Source organism: Nesoenas mayeri (assembly GCF_963082525.1).
Source record: "Nesoenas mayeri genome assembly, chromosome: 5".
Classification (NCBI taxonomy): Eukaryota; Metazoa; Chordata; class Aves; order Columbiformes; family Columbidae; genus Nesoenas; species Nesoenas mayeri.
In genome coordinates, this window is record NC_137548.1 from 40,857,524 (window position 1) to 40,878,106 (window position 20,583).

At 39.0% G+C, this 20,583-nt stretch overlaps 1 protein-coding gene across 7 annotated transcripts in view; it reads right to left on the reverse strand.

Moving 5' to 3' along the window:
• The window catches only part of MGA (MAX dimerization protein MGA), a 61,483-nt gene that overhangs the window by 23,723 nt on the left and 17,177 nt on the right, over positions 1-20,583 (reverse strand). For 4 of the 7 annotated variants that reach the window (XM_080345366.1, XM_080345365.1, XM_080345370.1 and 1 more), the window contains 14 exons: positions 18,131-19,061; positions 17,697-17,784; positions 17,458-17,553; positions 12,794-12,922; positions 12,308-12,406; positions 10,805-11,451; positions 9,831-10,188; positions 8,614-8,840; positions 7,548-7,688; positions 7,074-7,149; positions 5,193-5,713; positions 3,435-3,732; positions 1,101-1,730; positions 201-500 (listed from right to left, as the gene is read on the reverse strand). In XM_080345366.1, the coding sequence (XP_080201492.1) occupies positions 201-500; positions 1,101-1,730; positions 3,435-3,732; positions 5,193-5,713; positions 7,074-7,149; positions 7,548-7,688; positions 8,614-8,840; positions 9,831-10,188; positions 10,805-11,451; positions 12,308-12,406; positions 12,794-12,922; positions 17,458-17,553; positions 17,697-17,784; positions 18,131-19,061 (4,541 nt within the window). The remainder of the gene's footprint in view (positions 1-200; positions 501-1,100; positions 1,731-3,434; positions 3,733-5,192; positions 5,714-7,073; positions 7,150-7,547; positions 7,689-8,613; positions 8,841-9,830; positions 10,189-10,804; positions 11,452-12,307; positions 12,407-12,793; positions 12,923-17,457; positions 17,554-17,696; positions 17,785-18,130; positions 19,062-20,583) is intronic. The other 3 variants (XM_080345368.1, XM_080345369.1, XM_080345371.1) reach the window with 3 other exon arrangements.

Below are 20,583 nucleotides of genomic sequence, written 5' to 3' on the forward strand. Positions count from 1 at the left end.
CTGTATTTTAGACACGTGGTATTTGAGCTGCATTACATCTGAGTAATTACACTATGTTCTTCAACCAGTCACACAGAACCACATTAGATTCTGTTGAAATACTTCCAGGAGGGAAAAGGAGCATCACAGAAACACATATTACATTGTTAGTTTCTGGGTAACACACTGGTCAGTCAAGAAAGAAACACTGGACTCTGTACCTGGATTGCGGAACATCACTGGCTGCACGCTGGGCTGGGCACCTGCAGCGCGGAACTGCTGCAGAGGGACAAGCTGAATTATCTGCCCATTAGGATGTCTGAAGAGGTTCACACCACCAGGGCTCCTGAGAGGCTGAAGGATCATCCTCTGCCTCTGAGCAGGCTGTGTGTTGTTTAGTGGTCGCAAAGTGGGAGATGTCTGATGCACTGGAATCAGCAACAATCGAGGTCCTACACGTTTCTCCGTTCCAGGAGACAACTGCTGGGGGGTTGTACTTGGAGCTTGCGAAGCAGCATCTTCTGAAACATTTTAAAAGTTATAGAAAAAACAGTTTAAGAGAATAACCTATAAATCAGGCATTTGCTAATGAAAACAAGCACAAATATTTTGGAAACAACTGCATCCCTTTAAATTTGTTTGGAAGTATCTTCTCTTTTAATTCACAGAACACATATAAAACCAGCCAGGTCAAAATAGTCATATTCATCCATTTCCATTGACATTTCTCAACCATGACTCAGAAGACTACCACGTTAACAATGAGAGAGCAATTCCATGCCTACTTACTGGACTCTAAGCCAACCACTAAATTCTAGCAGTCACAGCAATAATTGTGCTATACATTTCCACTGGCTAAGAAAGGATGAGACTTCCAGCTCATTTTATAGCAGTCACTGACCAGATAACTACATTTATTTCCTCCTCTACCAGCTCAGGTTGGAGTAAAACAAACAGCTTAAGAGATTACATTTCTTATCCTATTTTGGAAAGAAGGGAGAGGCAAGTTAATCTACATTTAAATTGGGTTCTATAATTGGAGACTGTATTACAGTTATGATGGAGGCAAGAATGAAAAAAGGAAATGTTTGCAGTAATAGCCCAAAGCACCTAAGCCTTACCTCTCTTAGGATTTAGTGAAGGACTTGAATTAACTCCTGATAGTATAATCGGAACAGAGGCAGCAGTGGAAGTTGGTGTGGTCACCACAGATGTAGCTGTTGCAGTTGTTGTTAGTACAACTGTAGCTGTGGATGTTGTGACAACAGGACAAGTAACAGTTGGTATTGTTACTACAGTTTTAGGGAGTGACGTGGTTGCTACTGGTGCAACAATCCCCACTGCTTTTGTTATGTTCACAGGGGCAGCAGGAGTGGTGGATGAGGCAACAGTACAGGTGTTGATTCCAGGTGTTAAAGGAGCAGCTGTGACTGTAATTGCAGGAGAGCAGGCAGGTTCATTAGCTCTTATTGGGCCAGGAGCGGTCACAGCAGATGCTGCCACATGGGTACTTTCCACAGTAACTAAAGGAGTGGTGGTGGCTGTAGTGACAGCAGGAGAGATCGTGCACTGAACTGGAGAAGGCCTTGAGGGAACCACAGGAGCGACAACCATTATCGGTGTAGGCTTGATACTGAACTTTGGTGGCTTTGACAGAGGCTGGCGGGCACCTGGCCGAGGAATCTGCTGTAGAGCTCCGGCTTTGTTTATCACAAACTGCGTGAACACACCACCAGGTGAGGGTCGGGCAGCTGCAAATAAAAACCTGCAGGTCAAAATTTTAATACGTTTCCTCTTTGCCTTTCATGAGGTGCTACAATTGTAATTTCAACATGAATTTGAGGCTTCATTTCCTTTGTACCTTGTAATTAAACTGAAACCTTTATGGCAGTCCTGAACACGCCTTACATATTAGAAATATCCCTGCTTTGTTCTACTTCTATAGCTTTTTTGTTGCAGTTCTTCCTGGCCACACAAAAGAATCAGGTTTTGAGGAGTTGTTCTCTGTTGTAAAACTAGGGACAATTCTGATTACAGTACAGGAAAACAAACAACTAAGTGAAATAATGGGCTCAAACTATTTCCTAAATCTCAAATTCTTCCTGTAACATCTTGTGTGATCTTCCTCTTTTGTTCTTTGCTTCTTGGTTTTCATCCCCTTTCCACTGTATCTACAGGTCACATAGCCATGGCAGAATGGAGGGGGAGGGAGATAAGAGTTTGCCACGTCTCCTTCTCGTTGCAGTGAGACTGAATAGGACTGTAAGACTGGATGGGACAAATTTAACCAATGGGAAGTAATCACTATTGGGAAGATCCTTTCCCTCATCCCTTGCTCTTGAAGGGATCATAATACTGCATCTATAACACTCCAGATGCCTACAGATGAGAACAACAGCGCAGAGACTACAGAGCAAGCCCAACTTAAATATTGTAGTTATTTATGCATATAGCATTTTCAACCCAGAATTCGCCAGACCACTTTAATCACATATGCAACAATCACTTCACCCATCAATGAAACACAGCCAGCTCTTTTATATTGCATAAACACATAAACCACAAAGTTTTATTACAGGACAAGAAAAACAACACACCTATTTACACGGCAATGAAAATTTAGGCTGAAAGAAACAAAATAATCAATCAGAAATTAAAGTTTTGCCAGGACACAGGTAACATCCTTTTCTCTTGCAAAGCTTCTTTAGATCCTTAATTAATGTGGCAATATGTGGATGGGTACTAGATATTTTGATTTTATTTTTTAAACTCATGCAAAATGTAATTGTTAAAGGCAACTTCTTCTCTTGCCGTGCTGAGGTAACCATTTCAGTACCAACTCAGACACAAGTACCACATACTTCATCCGATACTCCTTTTTTTTTTTTACTTCAAGTACTAAGTCCAACCCTGTTTAGCTTGTGAAATCCACTGAGATTACAGGCTGGTGTGGTTATTGGCTGCACACCTATTGTTTTGCTAACCCAGATTTGGACCATCTTGTCTTTGCCGCTTCACGCATCTTTCGTGGTCACAAGAATTCCACTTATAAGTGCAACAACATCAGAAAAACTAAGTGAAGAACCACAGATTAGAGTGATCCTTTACTCATTTTAAGTTAAATCGGTGTTTGATGAAAAGCAATTAAAAATCATAGCACAGAAATTCTCAAAACAAAAAATCGAAGCTTAACATTCAGCACGTCTCCATCCATGTGTCTCTTGAAAATATGCTCTAGTAGCATTAATAAAATAACTAACAGTCATCATCTGTAATCCTGAAGTCAAAATAAATCTTTCTGCCTTAAAGAGGTTATTTATTGCAGAGGCAGTTTAGGTAGGCAATGCAGCCAAAGGCAGCATGCACTGTTGCACAGAAATCAACAGCAATGCTGTACACTCAATTTTTACTCCAGCTTCACACAATTTAAAACACAGTAATAAGTTCCAACCTACCTATCTGTCTCTGTGCTGGGGCATGGGTTTTCAGAGTCGTCACACTGGGGGTTGAAGTACTGCTGGTGGAAGATGTAGTTTTGGGAGCTGATGTTGTGGGCACCTGGGCTGATGGTGTCCCAGAAGCAGCTGCATTAGCATTGGATGCTACCTTGGAGATCACAGTACTGAGGGATGAGATATCAAGTACTGTGGGTTGCAGCCTGCCTGTGATATAAGCTGCTAGCCGATTGGCGGGATGTAATGCCCCCATCTGTCCCAAAAGCAGTTTGGCCTGAGGATATCTTTTATCATTAACCTGAAAAAAGTGGAAAAGGGAAACTTTGTGAAAAGAATGCTAATTCACCACCTCTGGAGAGGCGTTTCATTCTATGGGTCTTCCAAATGTCCTTTTCAAAAAATCATTGCAATTCAGAATGGGAATTCCTGGTTTTCTTACTGGCCAGGAAAACTTCAAACAACTCTGTTTTATCTTTATAATACATATGTTAGATGCTACTCAGACTATCACATAGAACCACAGCATCCAAAAGAGCATGTGAAATTACTGAAGTTAGATAGAGTGAGGCTAGCACTTATTTATCCTGTCCCTTACTTATGCTACAGTCCTGAATAAAGATGGGCTCCCAAATTTGACGACAATTTTTAATAAAATTCTCAAACCTAATTAACACCTACCATCACAGAAGAAAGGATACTTATGTCATATACATTGGGACAAAACTCTAAAGAGTTTGTAAAAGCTTTATCAGCTTTTTTTCCTATCCATACTATCATTTGATACTGTAATTACAGTATGATGATGAGTTGACAAACTTCAAATTCACAGTTGTAGTGGACACTGACTACATGGGAGAGAACAAACAGAACATCTTTCTGAATGTCAGCCTTTATGCCTACTGGACAATGGAGAGTTTTAGATTTAACACACTACTAAATAAGGTCTTGATTCTTTTTTATTGATCAATATTCCTGAAAAATAAGAAATCTCTCCCTACATTTTTCTCTCCACTAGCTTCTCTTTGTGAGGGTGCCACGTCTGCAAAGTCTCATGAAAATAAATTTTATTTTACTTTTATTTTCTAATTCATATGCCTTCTCTGAAAGTGGTGTTACTACAACCACGAATACCTTTGACTGAAAAAGATCTTCATCCTAGGCCTAGAGTTCCTACCACCAATTTATAATACCAGCTTGGCAGCATGAATCTGCAGGCAAAGGACTTGCTTTGAACTTCTGATTAGGAATTCTCTGGATGAACAACATATATTCTGTAAAGAGGATGCAGGTTATTTGTGAAGATTAACAGTAAGCTGTAGCAAAAAGTAATTTAAGGTTTACAGTTTCATTTTAAAGTTTTGTCCCAGTGTACATTTCCTCAGAAAATATTGTTTTTGTGGCATCTAACAGCCACTCATTTAGAAGTATTATCTTTCAAATGCATCTGCAGGTAGTTTTCCAAAGCACCAAAAAGATCTTGAAAGAGGTTCTGCACTTGGGTCACCGAGACCCAAATGGCCCAAAGAACATACTAAACCATCAGATTTAAGACCTCCAATCAGATTTCCTGTTATTCAGTCAATCTTGAAAGGGACAAGCTTACAGAGAGGCAGGAATGCCACCAGATACTAAGAAACCTTGTCCGGACAGACAAAAGACTAGGCAGACAAATTAAAAAGAGCGTTGTCTCCTTCAAGGAGTTCCGGGATACAGGATGAAACTGAATCTAATCTCCACAGTAAAGGCAGAGGGACCCACCTGGATCAAGCCTGAGCGGCTCATATTAGCTTTGTGTTTGTAGACGACCAGCTTTCCCGCAGGAGAAACCCCTGCATAAAAAGGCAAACCTTTGCCCCCATGCAACTTCTCCTGCAGTTTGTCCAATGTGTCTGCCCGCAAGAGCTTTACATTTTCTGGGTTTTTGCATGACGGCTCTCTGCTATCAGGAGTCTCCAAGACAGGTATCTCAGGCTTCTCGTCCTTGTCCTGGTAGGACGGCACTGAAATTTTCACTCTGGAGGAGTAGACGGGAGGGTGGTTCTCATCCTGGGCCTTGTGTTCCGAAGCCAATTCAATAATGAAGCTACCCACTTTGAGGCACTGTGGCGCATTACTGTTGATACTCTGTGATAAGATGGTCAAGATCTTACTGTGATCTTCCTCCCAGTTGCAGTCAGAAATAATCTCGAAAAGTTTGGCTGGTCCACCTGGAGTGGTGTGATGAACATAGGAGGTGGAAGAAGAGTCCCCCTCACTATGGGAAGACCACCAGCTTTCCTCTGAGAAAGAATTGAAATAGGTTTCTGCAATACTATGGCATTTTAATCACCTGGATATTCAAACAGTTTTATTCTGCCCACACCTCCACCCTTGTCTCAGCTGCAGGGCAACAAGTAAACGAACTGTTCAAAGCATCACTTTCCCTTGCAGACTTTCACAAGCAAAGCAAAAACTCTATTGCAAAACTGATGTAACTATTTCTCACAGTTCATTCCCTGCAGCCATACCATCTCAGGTTGTATCCCATTGCATCACAAGCTAAACAAAGCTGGGTTGTTTCAGTACATGGATGAAAGATCTCCAAGCAACACCAACATGCAGTAGAAAGCATCGCTGGTTATTCAGGAGATGGCACTTTTCTCTTGGGAGTCAGAAAGGGACGAGTGTCCTATAATGGTATGAGAGGCAAACATGCCACTAACAGAACTGTCTTTTTCAGAAGACGTGTAAAGAGAAGCATGACCTTTTTTTGTCATTGGAGATCCAATGCCGCTTTTGCAAAACTGTAAGGATGTTGAGCCCTGTGTCCTGGCCATTTTAATTTCACCTACAAATTCACCAGCATTTTCAACTAGTTGTATTATTATTCCATTCCCATCCTTAAATGTAGAGTGCGCTGTTGTACACATTAAACACTGAAAAAATTCAGCTCAAAAAGGCAGCTATATTTCATTACTGGATGACACAATGTCTCTAGTATATGTCTCATTTTAAAGTCCATAACATGATATGGGCCCCTTCAGCCTGAAGGAGAACACAGATGCCCAGCCTACTTCTTTGTGAACTAGAAACTCAAACCTAGTATATATAATGTAACAAAACTTCAACCTTTCAACATCAAACAACTCCAAATAAAGTATAGGCACTTCCTTGTCCCATACGGTGCTAACTGAAAAACATGAGGATCCCATCCTCACTTAGATATTTATTTATTTTGCAGTAACTAAAAAGTAACAGTAAGGAAAAGAAGAGGAATAGAACACCCCAGACAAACCATTAACAGTGATCTCCATTCCTTCCCAAGTATCCAATTATCGCGCTTGAAGACAAGTCTGCTGTGCAGTATTATCTCTTATTGCTAAACAAGCTACTGTAATACTGGTCATTTTAACCCTAGAGCAACAGCAAGCACTGGATATTTAGCCTGCTGTATCTCCCATGTGACACACATACAACTGTTTAAGAAAACAGCAAACTATAAGCACATTGTAAGATCTGTATTGACAACCATAATAACTCCCCCACCAAATGGACTCTTGTTTCATCAACAGCTGCAATTTTTTTTAAAAAATGAAGCCAACACAGAACACCCATAAAAATGTGGAACTACCAAGCAGTTGAATTATACTCAGCTCTTACCTTTTGATTTCTCAGTGCCTTTGTCTGTCTTACTGGGTGCTTTCTCAGCAGGCTGCAGCTCTGGTTCATGCTCCTGCTGGAAGAAAGAAATGCAAGAAAAATATTCATCCTGTGTTCTCTCTTCCACACAAAAATTCACATCACAAAACAAACTAGTTCATGACAAGTGTCACCTCAAATAAAAAAACATATGCTAACTTCAACAACGTTACAATTTTCATCTTAGAACAGCTCTTTTAACAGCAAACAATTAAACCTTAAATGATAATGCACTTGGCAGCCACAAATTTCCACAGACAACAATTTCTATCATAGTAACATAAGTCTACTGGCACTGCCAGGTGATTTAGGCTCCAGGCTCCACAGCCCTATCACCCTCACATTGTGTAGGAGTTTCTGAGGAAAAATTACTTCAATATTTTCAATATTTCTGCCTATTCTATAATACATGCTAGTTACAGTGTGACTCCTTACCTTCACACTACAAGTCTGTGAATCACTTTTCTCTTTTTGTTGCTTTTTCTCCTCTCTCCTGCCTTCATACGCTCGGACCCTTGCGCAAGTCATCAAACTTTCAAAGTACAAGTAGACGGGATCCTTGTCCTCCTCTCGAATCTACCAAAAAAAAAAAAAAATAGTGGGGGAGAGAAGAAAGAAAATCTCTCCATTCTAGATGCACATTAGATTCATGAAACACTTTTGCTTTCTAATGACACTTCAGTGTTAATGCATCAATAGTAAATATCAAAGGAAAGGTCTAGCATTTAAAGCTGAATCTGCCCTCTTAGCATCACATAGCCTAGTCTATATGTGGCTTCCAAATTACATATTCAGGGAAGTGGGGGGTGGAGTTGGGGTGGGTGGTGCAGCAGCACCAGAACACCATTACCATCCCAAAAACCCAAAGCCATTCAGATACTCTTCTAAATAGGGAAATAAGTCCTAAGTGTCCTGCATTATTTAACATTATCTAGTATACATTAAATAGTGACTCTGGTATGTTTTTCTTCAGCTATAACTAGACTCAACTCTACTGCTGTTGTTGCTTTTGTTAGATATTAAGGTGAGGCAAGAGGCGAATGCAGATTCTTACAACGTTGGCAGTGAAACCTCAAACAAGAACAAGAAAAGAGACTCTCAGAACCACACTGAATACTGTGTGTATGTAGCCCCTTTTTTTTTTTTCTCCCCAAGTAATTTGTTAATCAGTGAGGCTCCATTATACAGCTAATAACTTATACAAACATTACAGGATGAGAAACCATTTCGCCAGAAATAGCAGGTTTTAAAATGAGGCTGTTAGTGAATCACAATCACCTTTTACCATCTGCATATTGCTACAGTAATTTCTCAACAGAAGATGGACATAGTTGAAGAGTTATACAGTCAATCCTAACTTTTCAACATACCTATGTGCTGTCAGTCTTAGGCTTTCATCTTGAATTTCACTGAAAATGGCCTAGCACACAGATGCTTTTGGCAGCATTTGTTTTAATTTTCAATACAAAGAAAAACAAACACATCTGTTTTCCTTTCTTACCACTGGATTGGGTTTAGGAGTATACACTCTGCCACCCGGTTTCACTCCACTGGAAGATCTATGCTTACTAGGAAGCAAGACTTCAGAGGTGGGTGGTATTACGGATTTAACTGGTTCCATGACAGATGGTGTTGGGATGTAAATTGGCTCTGGATCTACTTCACCTTCTACTTTCACCCACAAAGGACAATTCTTAATAGGCTGTTCTGGCTCAGAGTCACAGATAGCTGGAAAAAAGAAAAAAGAGAAAACGAACAAACAAACAAAACAACTTACTTATAAATGAAACACCAGCTAACACAGCAATAACAAAAATTTTTGTTTGAGCCTGAGGTCTAGTTATTCAGCAACCACGAGTCCATACTGCCAGAAAATACTAACAGGTGTTTTTCATATCTCAAATTCTAGATAAAAGTGACGGATTTATCCCACAAGAAAGAGGAAATCAAAATAAAAATGATTCTACACTAATCAATGTTTCTCAGTTGTACTGTGATAGCAGATACACAAAAACAACGAAGAATTAGTGATTTTCATTGATGCTGTATATGTAAAAATTATAAACACCCACCAAAAATCAGACAGTATACCACAGCTCTATGGAATAATTAATTTACTCCAGTGGAACACAAAATAACACTATGTTTGTTTTTAGCTATTGCTAAAAGTGATACTACCAAGAAAGTGTAAATTCATCGTCAATTTATACCAATTCTGACTTCTGAGCATACATACATTAGGCTACATCTGAAACTACTGCACATCACTATTTTTTTACTTAAGTCAATGAACTATGCAGCTATATGTACAGCAACTGAAAATACAGCTCTAGATACTCATTTGATAAGAGGGAAAGAAAACAGCACTATTACAGTGAAGGTTACCAACAGTGATAGCAATAATAATCTCATATCCTTAGTCTTTAAAGATATTTGGAGAGTACAGCAAGAGTTTAAATTATCAAAAAGAAACACCAGCTATTTGATCACAATAAACAACTAAGTAGTGCCCAAAATGCTGATCAGATAAGAGTTAAAAAAAAAGGTGTTATTTCCTACTCATCAGCTATACAAAAGCAAATATTGCAGACACCACTCAGAATTTAGACACAATTTCTGGATTTTGAAATGGCATCACTACTATGTCCTAATAAAAATGCCTATCAAGATAGGTTTCTGCAGAGCTGCAAGTAATCACTTTTGCGCAGCAATACTCACTGTATTCAACCCTTTTTCTCTTCTTCTTATCTTTTTGCTTCAGCTCATCTTCTTCCCCATCACCCTCCTCTTCCACATCTTCATCCTCTTGCTGATCTTCTTGCGTTCCATACAACACAAGATTTCCACGTACAGCCTTTTTCATTATTTTCTTATGTTTTGATCCTCCCTTCACCAGCAACACTCTTCTCTTCAAGCAAGTACAACCAAACATACAGTCTGGCCGGCGGCAGTGGGTAGGCTGACGTTTCTCTAGTGCTAGACTGGCACATATGCAACCCAGGCGACAGAAATCATTATTGCAAGGAGGTGCTCGTCGTCTTATTATTTTGTGGATAGGTTTGGTTTTGAGAGAAGCCTAAAAAAAGTTTTGAAGAAGTATACACTTCAAATTTTAGTAAGACTAAATCAAGCATATGCTATTCAAAGTTCATTTAGAATAACCCCACCAACTACATGCTCTATATATGAAAATGTCATCTGGACTGAAAACACATACAGAAAGAACAGAAGAGAGTTTGCATTTGAAGTCTTCTGAGAGACAATTTGAGGCAGCTAAACCATCTTGGTAATAAGTAGGATGTGAAGAAAGCAAAAGAGGTTATCGTGACAACCAAGTTATTGATCAGATTTTTTTTTCAGTTCAACTGAAAAAAAAAGTGACAAATAGTAACAAAATGCAGTTACTGAACTGCAATTTTATTAACCAGAATTTTTAATGGTGAATATTTGAGATAACTCATATTATTAATGACTCATATCAACACACTATTATCACAACTGTCTTTTTCACTTACTGCTAGGTAAGTACTCCTGAACTTTCACTGCAAAGACTGCCCCACAAAGGAACATCACACTTTGTCACACCCCTTAGCAGCTTCAGTCTTATTTTCTGCATCTATCTGCAGCATCAGTAAGCACACAGATTTAGAAAAGCAACAGTACAGTAAGGAAGGAAACTATTACAGATCTACCTGAGCTGTAAGCAGAGTTGCCAGAGAAATGTCTGCTCGTTCTTCCGTAATGTAGGTCCGGGGTTTGCCATCCCAGAGAGCACAGTCCTCCAAGTCCATTAACTTCACTTGAGATTTAGACAAACCTGGTGGACGAGCTGCTTGGTGCTGTTGTGATGCTTGGCGCAAACTAATCTGCTTTGGAAGGGTGTTTTCATCCAAAGATGGCACCATGAAACTATCTGCCTGGTTTGCCAAACTGCTATTTGAGACAGACTTAGCAGCCTTTTCCCCTGATAAAGAGTTCTGTTTCTGCCTTCCAGAAAAAGGTGAAGGCAGTATAGGCTTGTAAGATGATTTTATTCTACTGTTTGCAGATGTCTGTCTGGTTTGAGTCTTTGTCCTTCTAGAGGTAGATGACTGATGAACAGGCTTGAACGTGTAAGATGTTGATGGAATTATGGTGGACTGCTTCTTTAAAACACTGTCAAGCGTCCGCACGTAGCTAGTGCTCTTAGTGGGAAGCTGATACACAACAGGAGAAGTTGGAGTGCTAGAAGAGAATCCCATACTCGTCTCCATCAACTTCCCTTCATTTTCCAGGTACTCATCCAGCTTGTCACTACAGAATGCTGAGCGGTTCTTCAAGGAACCTTCTGAGCTGCCACCTAAACAAAAAATGACACTTTTACTAGCTCCTGGGAAAACATACTGACAAGTCTTATAATAATTAAGCAACATAAAAGAGGTAAATATCTCTCTAAAACAACTTATATAATGTTTTTAGAAGAGCACAACACAGGCAGGCCAAATACAATCCACTCTGAAACACAACTGGCTGCCTGAACAACTGTTTCTGTGGAGATTTTACACATATATTTGTTCACAAAAACAAGGCTTCAACAGGCAGTGCTTCTATGCAGTTCAGTTGGATCTGAACATCTAGCCTACCTGGTACACCACTACAAATCTGGAATACCCCAGCACATCATTGTAAGGAAATGCAGAAAGCAAGATATAAATACGTAATCTAAACATAAAGTCAAAATTGGCAAATTGCCAAATATCCATTTCTCCCTGAGGCAGGGCAAAGTAATCAAATATGTAAGGAATATCTACTCTAAGTGGAACCAAAAATACACCGATAGAAATGAAAATTACTCGAGTTCATCAGGGTCCCTGAAGCAACAATTTTCTGAAATCACCATACTCTGAAGTAAACTCAAACCAGACAAACAAAAACATAACTATTACGGCTTTGGTCTTTACTCAAGCCTTCTGTGCAAAACAGAATACATGTATTTTTATCTTACTCAGAGTAAGCTTTGCTCTTCCCTCATAAACTTCCATTCTGACCATGGAAGCATATAAAAAAATCTTTTATTCATGACAGTTTCAATATTTAAAAAATAAATCTCTTATTAAGACACAGACAATTTCCAAATTGAAAGATATAAGGAAGGTCAAGAAAAAGGCCACATGTTGGAAATATGCACACTGCTTTGTTGTTTTTTTTTCTTTTACCTTCGTTTCTAGAAGCACCATGAAGCTTTCCTCGCCAGCCTTTGATTTTTGTAAAATCATTTGTCTTTCCTGTTCTAGAAACAAAAGGAAATCCAGCATCTGGAAAAGAAGAAAGCTAGCTTCAGTTTATGAACCAAGCTTGATTGTGTCAATGTCTTAGCAAAGTCTGCTTGTTCCTTTTCATGGATAGACGAGGCTGAATAAAGAGACTTGAATTTACTTCTTCAGCTCCAACAGACAAAACATGCTCCTATAAAATAAGCTAGGCAGATACTACTACTGTATCACAACCACCACAAAAATGAAGGCTAAAGACCATCTGGCCAGCAAACACATAATGATTTAAGGAAGTTCTCACATTTTGTCATTTTAATACCACTTTCACTTCTAAGATATCAAGTTGAAATACATGGCCATTCCCTCTTTCTGATCATTGATAACGAAAAGCAAGTACCTGAGATTTCAGCAAATTAATATTCTACCCACCTGGAGAATTGGGATTGGTTCCTGGATAGCTCCACAAAGAGTAATTTGAATAGGAAAGAGGAAGCTGCACACCCAAGTATTTCAAGTCAATGCTCATTGTAGGGTCCACAGAATTCAACTTCAGTCCCACTACAAGAGGCAAGTACCAGTGAATGTCTCAATGCAGCAAGATGTTAAGAAAAACTAAGTCAATATATTTACTAAAAAATAAATCAGAAAGTTATATACAGGCTTTTCAAGCATTCACCCACTGTTTTAAGAGACCTGAAAAAGAGCATTAGCAAGTATAACTGCTACTTATACTGGTTTTGCAGCATGTATGAATCATAGAGTATTTTAGGGAATGTGAAATCAAGAAAAAAAAAAATGGAATTACTTTTCATGGTTTTATTGATTGCTATTGAAGTTTCCACTGAGATTTATTAACCAAAGAACCAGTGTTATAATTCTCACAATAAAAGTTTTTGTTCTTCATTTTTTGAAGCTCGCATCGTTTACATGCTTGAAGACTAGAGTTACTGCCTGAACAAACCCAGCTGACTATTTGACAGAAATTACCAATCCTGCCACTGGTAATACTCATCCTCTTCCCTACCAATACCTGTTCTTGTACAAGAACACACACTACAGACACTTCCGTTTCAACCAGCAATAAGAGACAAGAGCAAACCGCATTTTACTTCTGAAAAAGTGAGTGCGCATGTTTGGAAATTATGATATAAACGAAGTTGTATTCAGACAGCGCTCTCAGGACTAATTCATCAAGTGATCCAGTAGGTTATTTTTTTCCAGTCTTGACAGCCTGCAATAGAACACTTTTTTTTATTTTTTGAAGCAAGAGGAGAACCAGCTTTAAAGAAACTAAACAATCCACATTGCTGATGCCATCAAAAAAGGTATCTATTCATGACAAAACCAATATAGATACAGAAACACTGAGGAAAAAAAATACAACAGCTAGTGAGTTTGACTTCATACCTTTTTCAGAAAATTTTGTTACACTAAACGCAAGAAATGACTGTTGTAAAATTCAGCTTGCAGTCTGGAGTTGAAAACATCTATTTTGGTTTTTAGCTATAAAAACCTATAAATGTTACTCCTTTTGCCAGCAAGTCTGAAATTCATATATTAAATATGTGAGTTTTGAAATTGAAAATGTATGACTTGACAAGGCTCAGGACACAAAAAGTAGTATTTGCACATACAGCAGGAACCTTGGTGGTATACGTGTTCATAGGTGCTAACACAGTGACCTGACTACTGGCATCCCAAACACAACTGACATGGAACAAATCTCAGACATGGTTGTTTAAATAGCCACTGTTACCAAAGACAGTCAAGTAAGACAAAATTTTCAAATCTACACAGGGAAAATGAGCAGCAAGGAAGTAAATCCAGCATTTTGTATAAAAACATGTCAACTGCCAAATGTCAAGATGCTATCAATTTCTTTTCAAACTCAATTTAAAAAAAAATGGAAAGCATACACATTTTGTTTTTCTTGACACTCCATTTGAATGATTCTGTCATCTGCAACAAGCCTAGCTTTGTTTAACACTCAACAAAAATAAGAACATCACTCATACAAAAATCCTCCATTTCTGTGCAGCATCACAAAGTAAAAAAACACACAGACAAAAACCAGAGGATGACTCCCATGAGTGCACCATGGAATGAACACGGATAGACTAAAGCGCACAAATGGTAACAGTAAGTATATGTCGTATAGGCATCAGCATACGTGACACATGAGCTATCATTTTTATTAATGTCTATCATCCCCAGTATTGCTGAATGTCAGTTGCTGTAATCAAACAGTAGCAAACAAAGAACCATCTCCTTCAGAAAGTTCTCCTCTCCATCAGATGCAGCTGCTATATGTGAAATATGATGCTTGACAACAATGCCTTCGATTTTCATGAATACAACAAGCGATTCAAATTAGCTCAGATAGAAGAGGTATCCCATAGCATTCCAGTACTCCAGCAGGAGCTTTCCTTCTAGCATGCTTAAGTTGGATTCCTTTCTTTCTGAAGTATCTTTCTCCTGCTGTCCTGGTGTCTCTAAGATCAAGACAGCCTCAATCACCATTTTCTTAACTTCACAAATCAACAGCAATTGTGGGGCTCAGATACAGCTCCAACACACCATAAGTGAATCTCAAAAAGAAACTTAAGCTTCTCAACTACATTGCCTAAAACCAAAAGCAAAGTTAACATCGAATTTGCTATGTCCATTTCCCATACTGCAGTGAGGACAAAAAAGACAACGAGCTTCTACAAAACGACTGAAAGAACATTTAAAAACATGCATTTCACATCTGGACAGAAGGGAACCATGTCTCTTGGCCTTTTCTGTAGTAGATGACAAGGCAGTATTAGTCATGATCAGTGGCCAAGAAATTTTGGAGAAATATCGGAATCAAGAAGGCTAATGAGGCTGCACCAAGCTCCAGGATGCTACTTAGTATGTCTGGGAAACGAGATAGCCCTTAAGTGTGGCCAAGAAGTACTCCTTGACTACCTTCTTAGGTCTTATTGATGATACTGCAGAGAGAGAAGAAAAAAACCCCCAACAGTCCCTCTCTCCATTAACATCATTGCATTCCTTCCTCGATCTGCAAAGGAAGGAAACAGACCTGTAACTTTTTGAAAGGTGAAGGTAATCTCAATAAAAGCTGATTCCAGTTCACATGCTGCAGCTGAATTCTAACAGAAGCATAAGTATTGTAATTCATTGCACAGCCTGATCAAATTACATCTGTATCCATCTGTAGTAATGCTCTTGCTGTTAATAGTCTTCAGATGACTTCTTTTCCTTCTAAAATTCAGACAGATTGTGGCCATTCTCCTCACTGAATTACGGTTTCACTATTTAACAGACTCAGCAGATTACCATCCAACACTTGAAATGATGGTCACATGTGCTCAAGAAAGTAAAAATACTTCAGATCTTTTTTCTTAGCCTGATGATTGACTTCTCCTGTCCATTTTGCAGTATCTGTGAACTGCTCAATGCTCTTCAGAAGGTACTACACACTTCACCACCACTCATTTAGAAGCTGGAGGAAAAGCACATGGGTTTTACACATTCCCAGTTTCAGGATCACCTCACAAGTAGAATATCCCTCTTTAGTGTTCTGGTTGCCAACATACCATAATTTCATAGGCCCACATATAATCCTAAAAAGCCTTAACATTGCTGTAACATATGCTCAGTGCTGTATCCAACACTGCCAGCAGATGACCACAAAAGGGATTTTACCACCATTCTTGAAGCAAGACAACACATGCAGACCTGTGAGGGCAGGTTGACCAGTGAGGTCATCAGAAAACAGGGACACCTATTTCTGGAATCATGGGAGGGGAAAACTGCATTTAGACATCCATGATACAACTGTCAGCATTAATGGCACACTACTGAGATACAACCTGGCTGGGGATAGGTTCTCTCGTTTTATTCCCACCACATGCATGACAGAGCTGTAAGAGCTCTCTACTACCCTTCTTATGACCGCTTCACAAAGGTAGAAGACAGGAATGTCAGTTCAACATTAGCAAGATGCAAAGGCATCCCTTTAAACAGCTGCAAAAAATGACAAGCTAGTTCTCATCATACTCTATGCTTAAACCAGGACCCAAAATAACTAGTATCAGAGTCAAGGTCAGTATTTGGAGTCTCAATCCCTACAGCATTATAGTTATATATTTGAAAAAATGAAGGCCAGAACCTCAAGAGCATGAGATGCAATTCTTCCATTCAGATCAATCTGTTAATTGTCTGCCCTGATGCCTGTGTCAATGCCATCAGGCTCAGAACTACTATTGCTGAAGATTCTGAACATCATCAGTGGAGAGAACATTAAGTTCTACTGTATTGATCCTTGATCTTCTTCCATCTGACCTCAGGATAATATTGTATATAAATGAAAGATCACAAGCTAGAAGTACCTTGCTTGGCCCTCTAATGTGGCTAGTAAACCTAGATCTACAGTGACTCAAAGAAATGTGGACTCAAACATAGCAAATGTGGTCTTAGTTAAATGTTTCTCAATCTCTAGCTCCTCTACTACCAGAAAATGGTTATGGTCTATGAAGGAGTAAAATCAACTGCATCTGCTCTCCGCAAGGATTAGCTTGTTACAAAACAGGCATGGCCTGAAGTTTGATGGCTCAGCGTCTTCTGCAAGAGGCAGACCATGACATGTAGCCTCTTGGCTTTGCTGTTGGAGATTCAAGACTCAACTTTTGCCTCCTCTAACTCTTCTAGTTTGCAACATGAACGTGTGCAAATGAAAACATCTTTATTGGCTGAAACTACTGTTAAAGCCTGTAAGAAAAAAAAATGGGTCAGACACCACAGATTTTTTCTCTCATTGCTACAAACGGCAAGAGAGAAACTGACAGTTACCCACCAATTTATTTTCATATTCTCACATTTGTATATACACACCTGTATGCTTTCCTGTGTTTGGAAAAAAAAAAAACAACACAACACTAAAACCAAACAAACAAATAAAAGGAAAAAACAAAACAAAACAAAACCCACCACCAAATGAAAAAAAAAAAACAACAAACAACAAAATGAGATCCCATCTGCACTGAACTGAATAAGTATAATATACAACCAGGTGCAACAACATGTATAATACACTGCCCACTTACCTTCTTGAAGGCTCGGATGTATTACTTGCTTATGCCTCAAGGTCTTCAGCTCTTCCATCAATTCCTTTTCCAGTGCTTGTATTCTTGCTTGACAATCTGCTCAAAAAATAGAAAAGAGATAACATATAAAAAACAAATACCATGCAAAAAATTGACTTAAATGATTAATTTTCCAGAGTGTCTTTTCTAAATTCCCTTATTGCAGGGAACAGCTACTTATGAAAAATTCAAAAATGTACCTGGATCGTTTGCAGTCAACAAGGGAGCCTGAAGATTCTGCGACTCTTCTCCTCCAGCTCTGTCAACAGTGTGAATGTCAAGAGCTTCCTACATACATGAAGAGCTTTGAATAAGATACCTTAAACCACTGACTTAGATGCAAACTAGGCCACATGAAAATATCACTGATATATTCAAAATATTAGACTGTTTAATAAACAAGTATGCATTCTTTTATACGGAACTCTAGATCCCATTATTTCTCCCCAAGCTGCTAAGAAGTAAGAAAATGTTATGATTAACATAGGGTCAAGATAACAACAGATTTTGAAGGAGGTTATAAATCTCAAAACTCAGTTTAAAATAAAATATACCTTCAGCTTGTAAGTATGAAGGGCTTAAAGCAAGACACTGGAAAAAGTTTTCAATTTTACTCAAAACAGTTGGCTTTTACCTTTGATGCAAAGGACACAAAGAGGACTCCATCAACATCTTCAAGGTCTGGCTTAACATCTGGAAGGACACCCCCAGGCCCCAGAGGGGTGTTCTTGCTTGTTACTACAGTTTTCCCTATACCTTTAGGTGGCCGACCAGCCTTTGAAATTTTCAGTTTTCGAGGCCTTCCTCTTCTTGTTGCAACTGATGACAAGGTGTTTTGATTGCTACCAGAGCCTTTCAGGGACATAGGATTCTTCAGTATGCCAGGCCTTTTTCTTCCACAGATCTCTTTAGCTGAAAAGTGACAACTTACTGAGCCCCTGAGGTTAAAATTAGGTGATTTAGAGAGAGGCCACTGTGCCTCTCTGATGGAAGAGTATTTCTGTGATATTTTACTCCCAGGAGATTGTTTTTTCATAACTAACTCTTTAGTTACAGAGGCTGTGTCTGGGCAAGAGCCTTTATCATTTTCAAAACACACAGAAAATGAATCCAGTATTGTGTTCAAAGGGGACTTATCCTTCTTGCAAGAAGAGAGCATGGTCTGTGGCAGCTCAGATATCTTCACTGTGCTCTTTGTGACTGCACAAGGCTCCAAATAGACCACAGGCATCTTCCCACTATCCAGTTTTAACATTTTTGCTTTGGCAACACCTGAAGGGCTGGTTAGCATGCGTTTCCTAGAGATGAATTCTCCATCAATTCCATCTTTTTCACTGCGTCTTATCAGGTGTTTTTGCAGGATGGGATCATCATCATCAGTGTTGGAATATTCATCAGTTTCTTCATCTGTGTCTTCCTGTTTCACACTTATTCCTTGTGTGCAAACACTTGATTCGTAGTCATAGTCATCTGCTGGTTCCTCTTTAATGACTACATTAAAGTGTCCATTTGGGTCCAAAGGGGATGGCACACGGGAACTGCTTTCGTAACTGCTAGCAATGGGGCTGGTGTGGGAAGGAGGGGACAAAAACAAAACACAAGATCTTTATCAAATTTCTTCTTCCTTTACCAAAATTCCATCATCTCCCATAATCCTTGGTTACGTATTATAAAAAACTTCCAAAATGCTCTGAGGTACGAGCCTGCTAAATCAGCTGACATTTACAAGCTTGCATTTTTAGCACTAAGAAAAGAATTGCCGTCATTAAAAACAATCCAACTTCTTATCTGAGGGCAGCAGCACAATTTCCTTCCTTAGTGGTATTAGGGTAACATTTACACTTTTTCCTATTTGAGACACAGCATGAACTGATGATACTCCATCACGTTTTAAATGCACAGAAGCGGCCTTAGTTTGCTGTGTTTCTCATTAAGTCACCTTACTAAAGCCACTGCGTTTGCAAATAAGAAGCCAAGTGAGTGCCTAATGCACTTCAATTTACCTGATTTAACTAAAATTTTAGCTAATTCATCCTAAAGCCACATACAGACATCTCCTACATTCAACTGTTGTTCTGACACTTACAGAATGTGAATAGTCTATCTTCCACTGAGTATGAACCTAACCAGAATTTGACATATCATGCATTAGATACCGAAGACTAGCGGTGCAGCCAGTTACACTCCGATGACAGGCTTCAAGGCCAGGCTGAACGAGGCTCTGAGCAACCTGATCTAGTTGTAGATGAAGGGCAGTTGGACTGGATGACCTTTAAAGGTCCCTTCCAACACGAACTATTCCATGAGGGACAGACACATCAGCCAAAAACTTGCAGTCAGCAATTTTGTTAAGCTAATCAGGAGCTGGCTCCTCATCACAAGAAGAAACAGCTAAGATAGGAAGCCAGACTCATATCCACACTGAACCTCATAAAAGAATAGTCAGGACATATTTACTAAATAGATCAGAAAGTATTCCAATATTCTCTTTATATATATACTACAAGATACTACATATTATTTTAATTATGTTGATTTACTATTATACAAATTCTGTTAACCTTTGTTATTAAAATGTTACTAAAAATAACAATATTTGCTAGTGTTAGTTAATGTTAACATAATCTCAAATATAACTTAAATAGCAGTATATTACATATAAAGAGAATATTGCTTTACACATTGTGCATATACGTGCATGCACCTGTATTTTATTATTATCTACACACACCACCTTTAAAGAATGACTACGCTTAGTTGAACCCCTGGCTGGGACTGAGGAAGGGGAAGATGTGGAGGAAGAGGCTCCTTCTACCTGGTATAGACTGAAACATACTTAAGGGAGAAAAGCTGTGACTCTCCATCTCCTTAACACAGATTGCAGTGTTAAAAGAGGGAGCAGACAGTCAAGACACAGATTTATATGTTTTCATATACAACTCCTGAGAACAACACATAACCTATCTAGAGAACCTGCTATACTTCAGAAGGACACTAAAAGACCAGAATTAAGCTTGAAGCAAAAACCTGCCTTGTGAAGGAATAGCAGACAGCAAGAAAGCAGCATACCAGTCCTGTTTTGCCTAC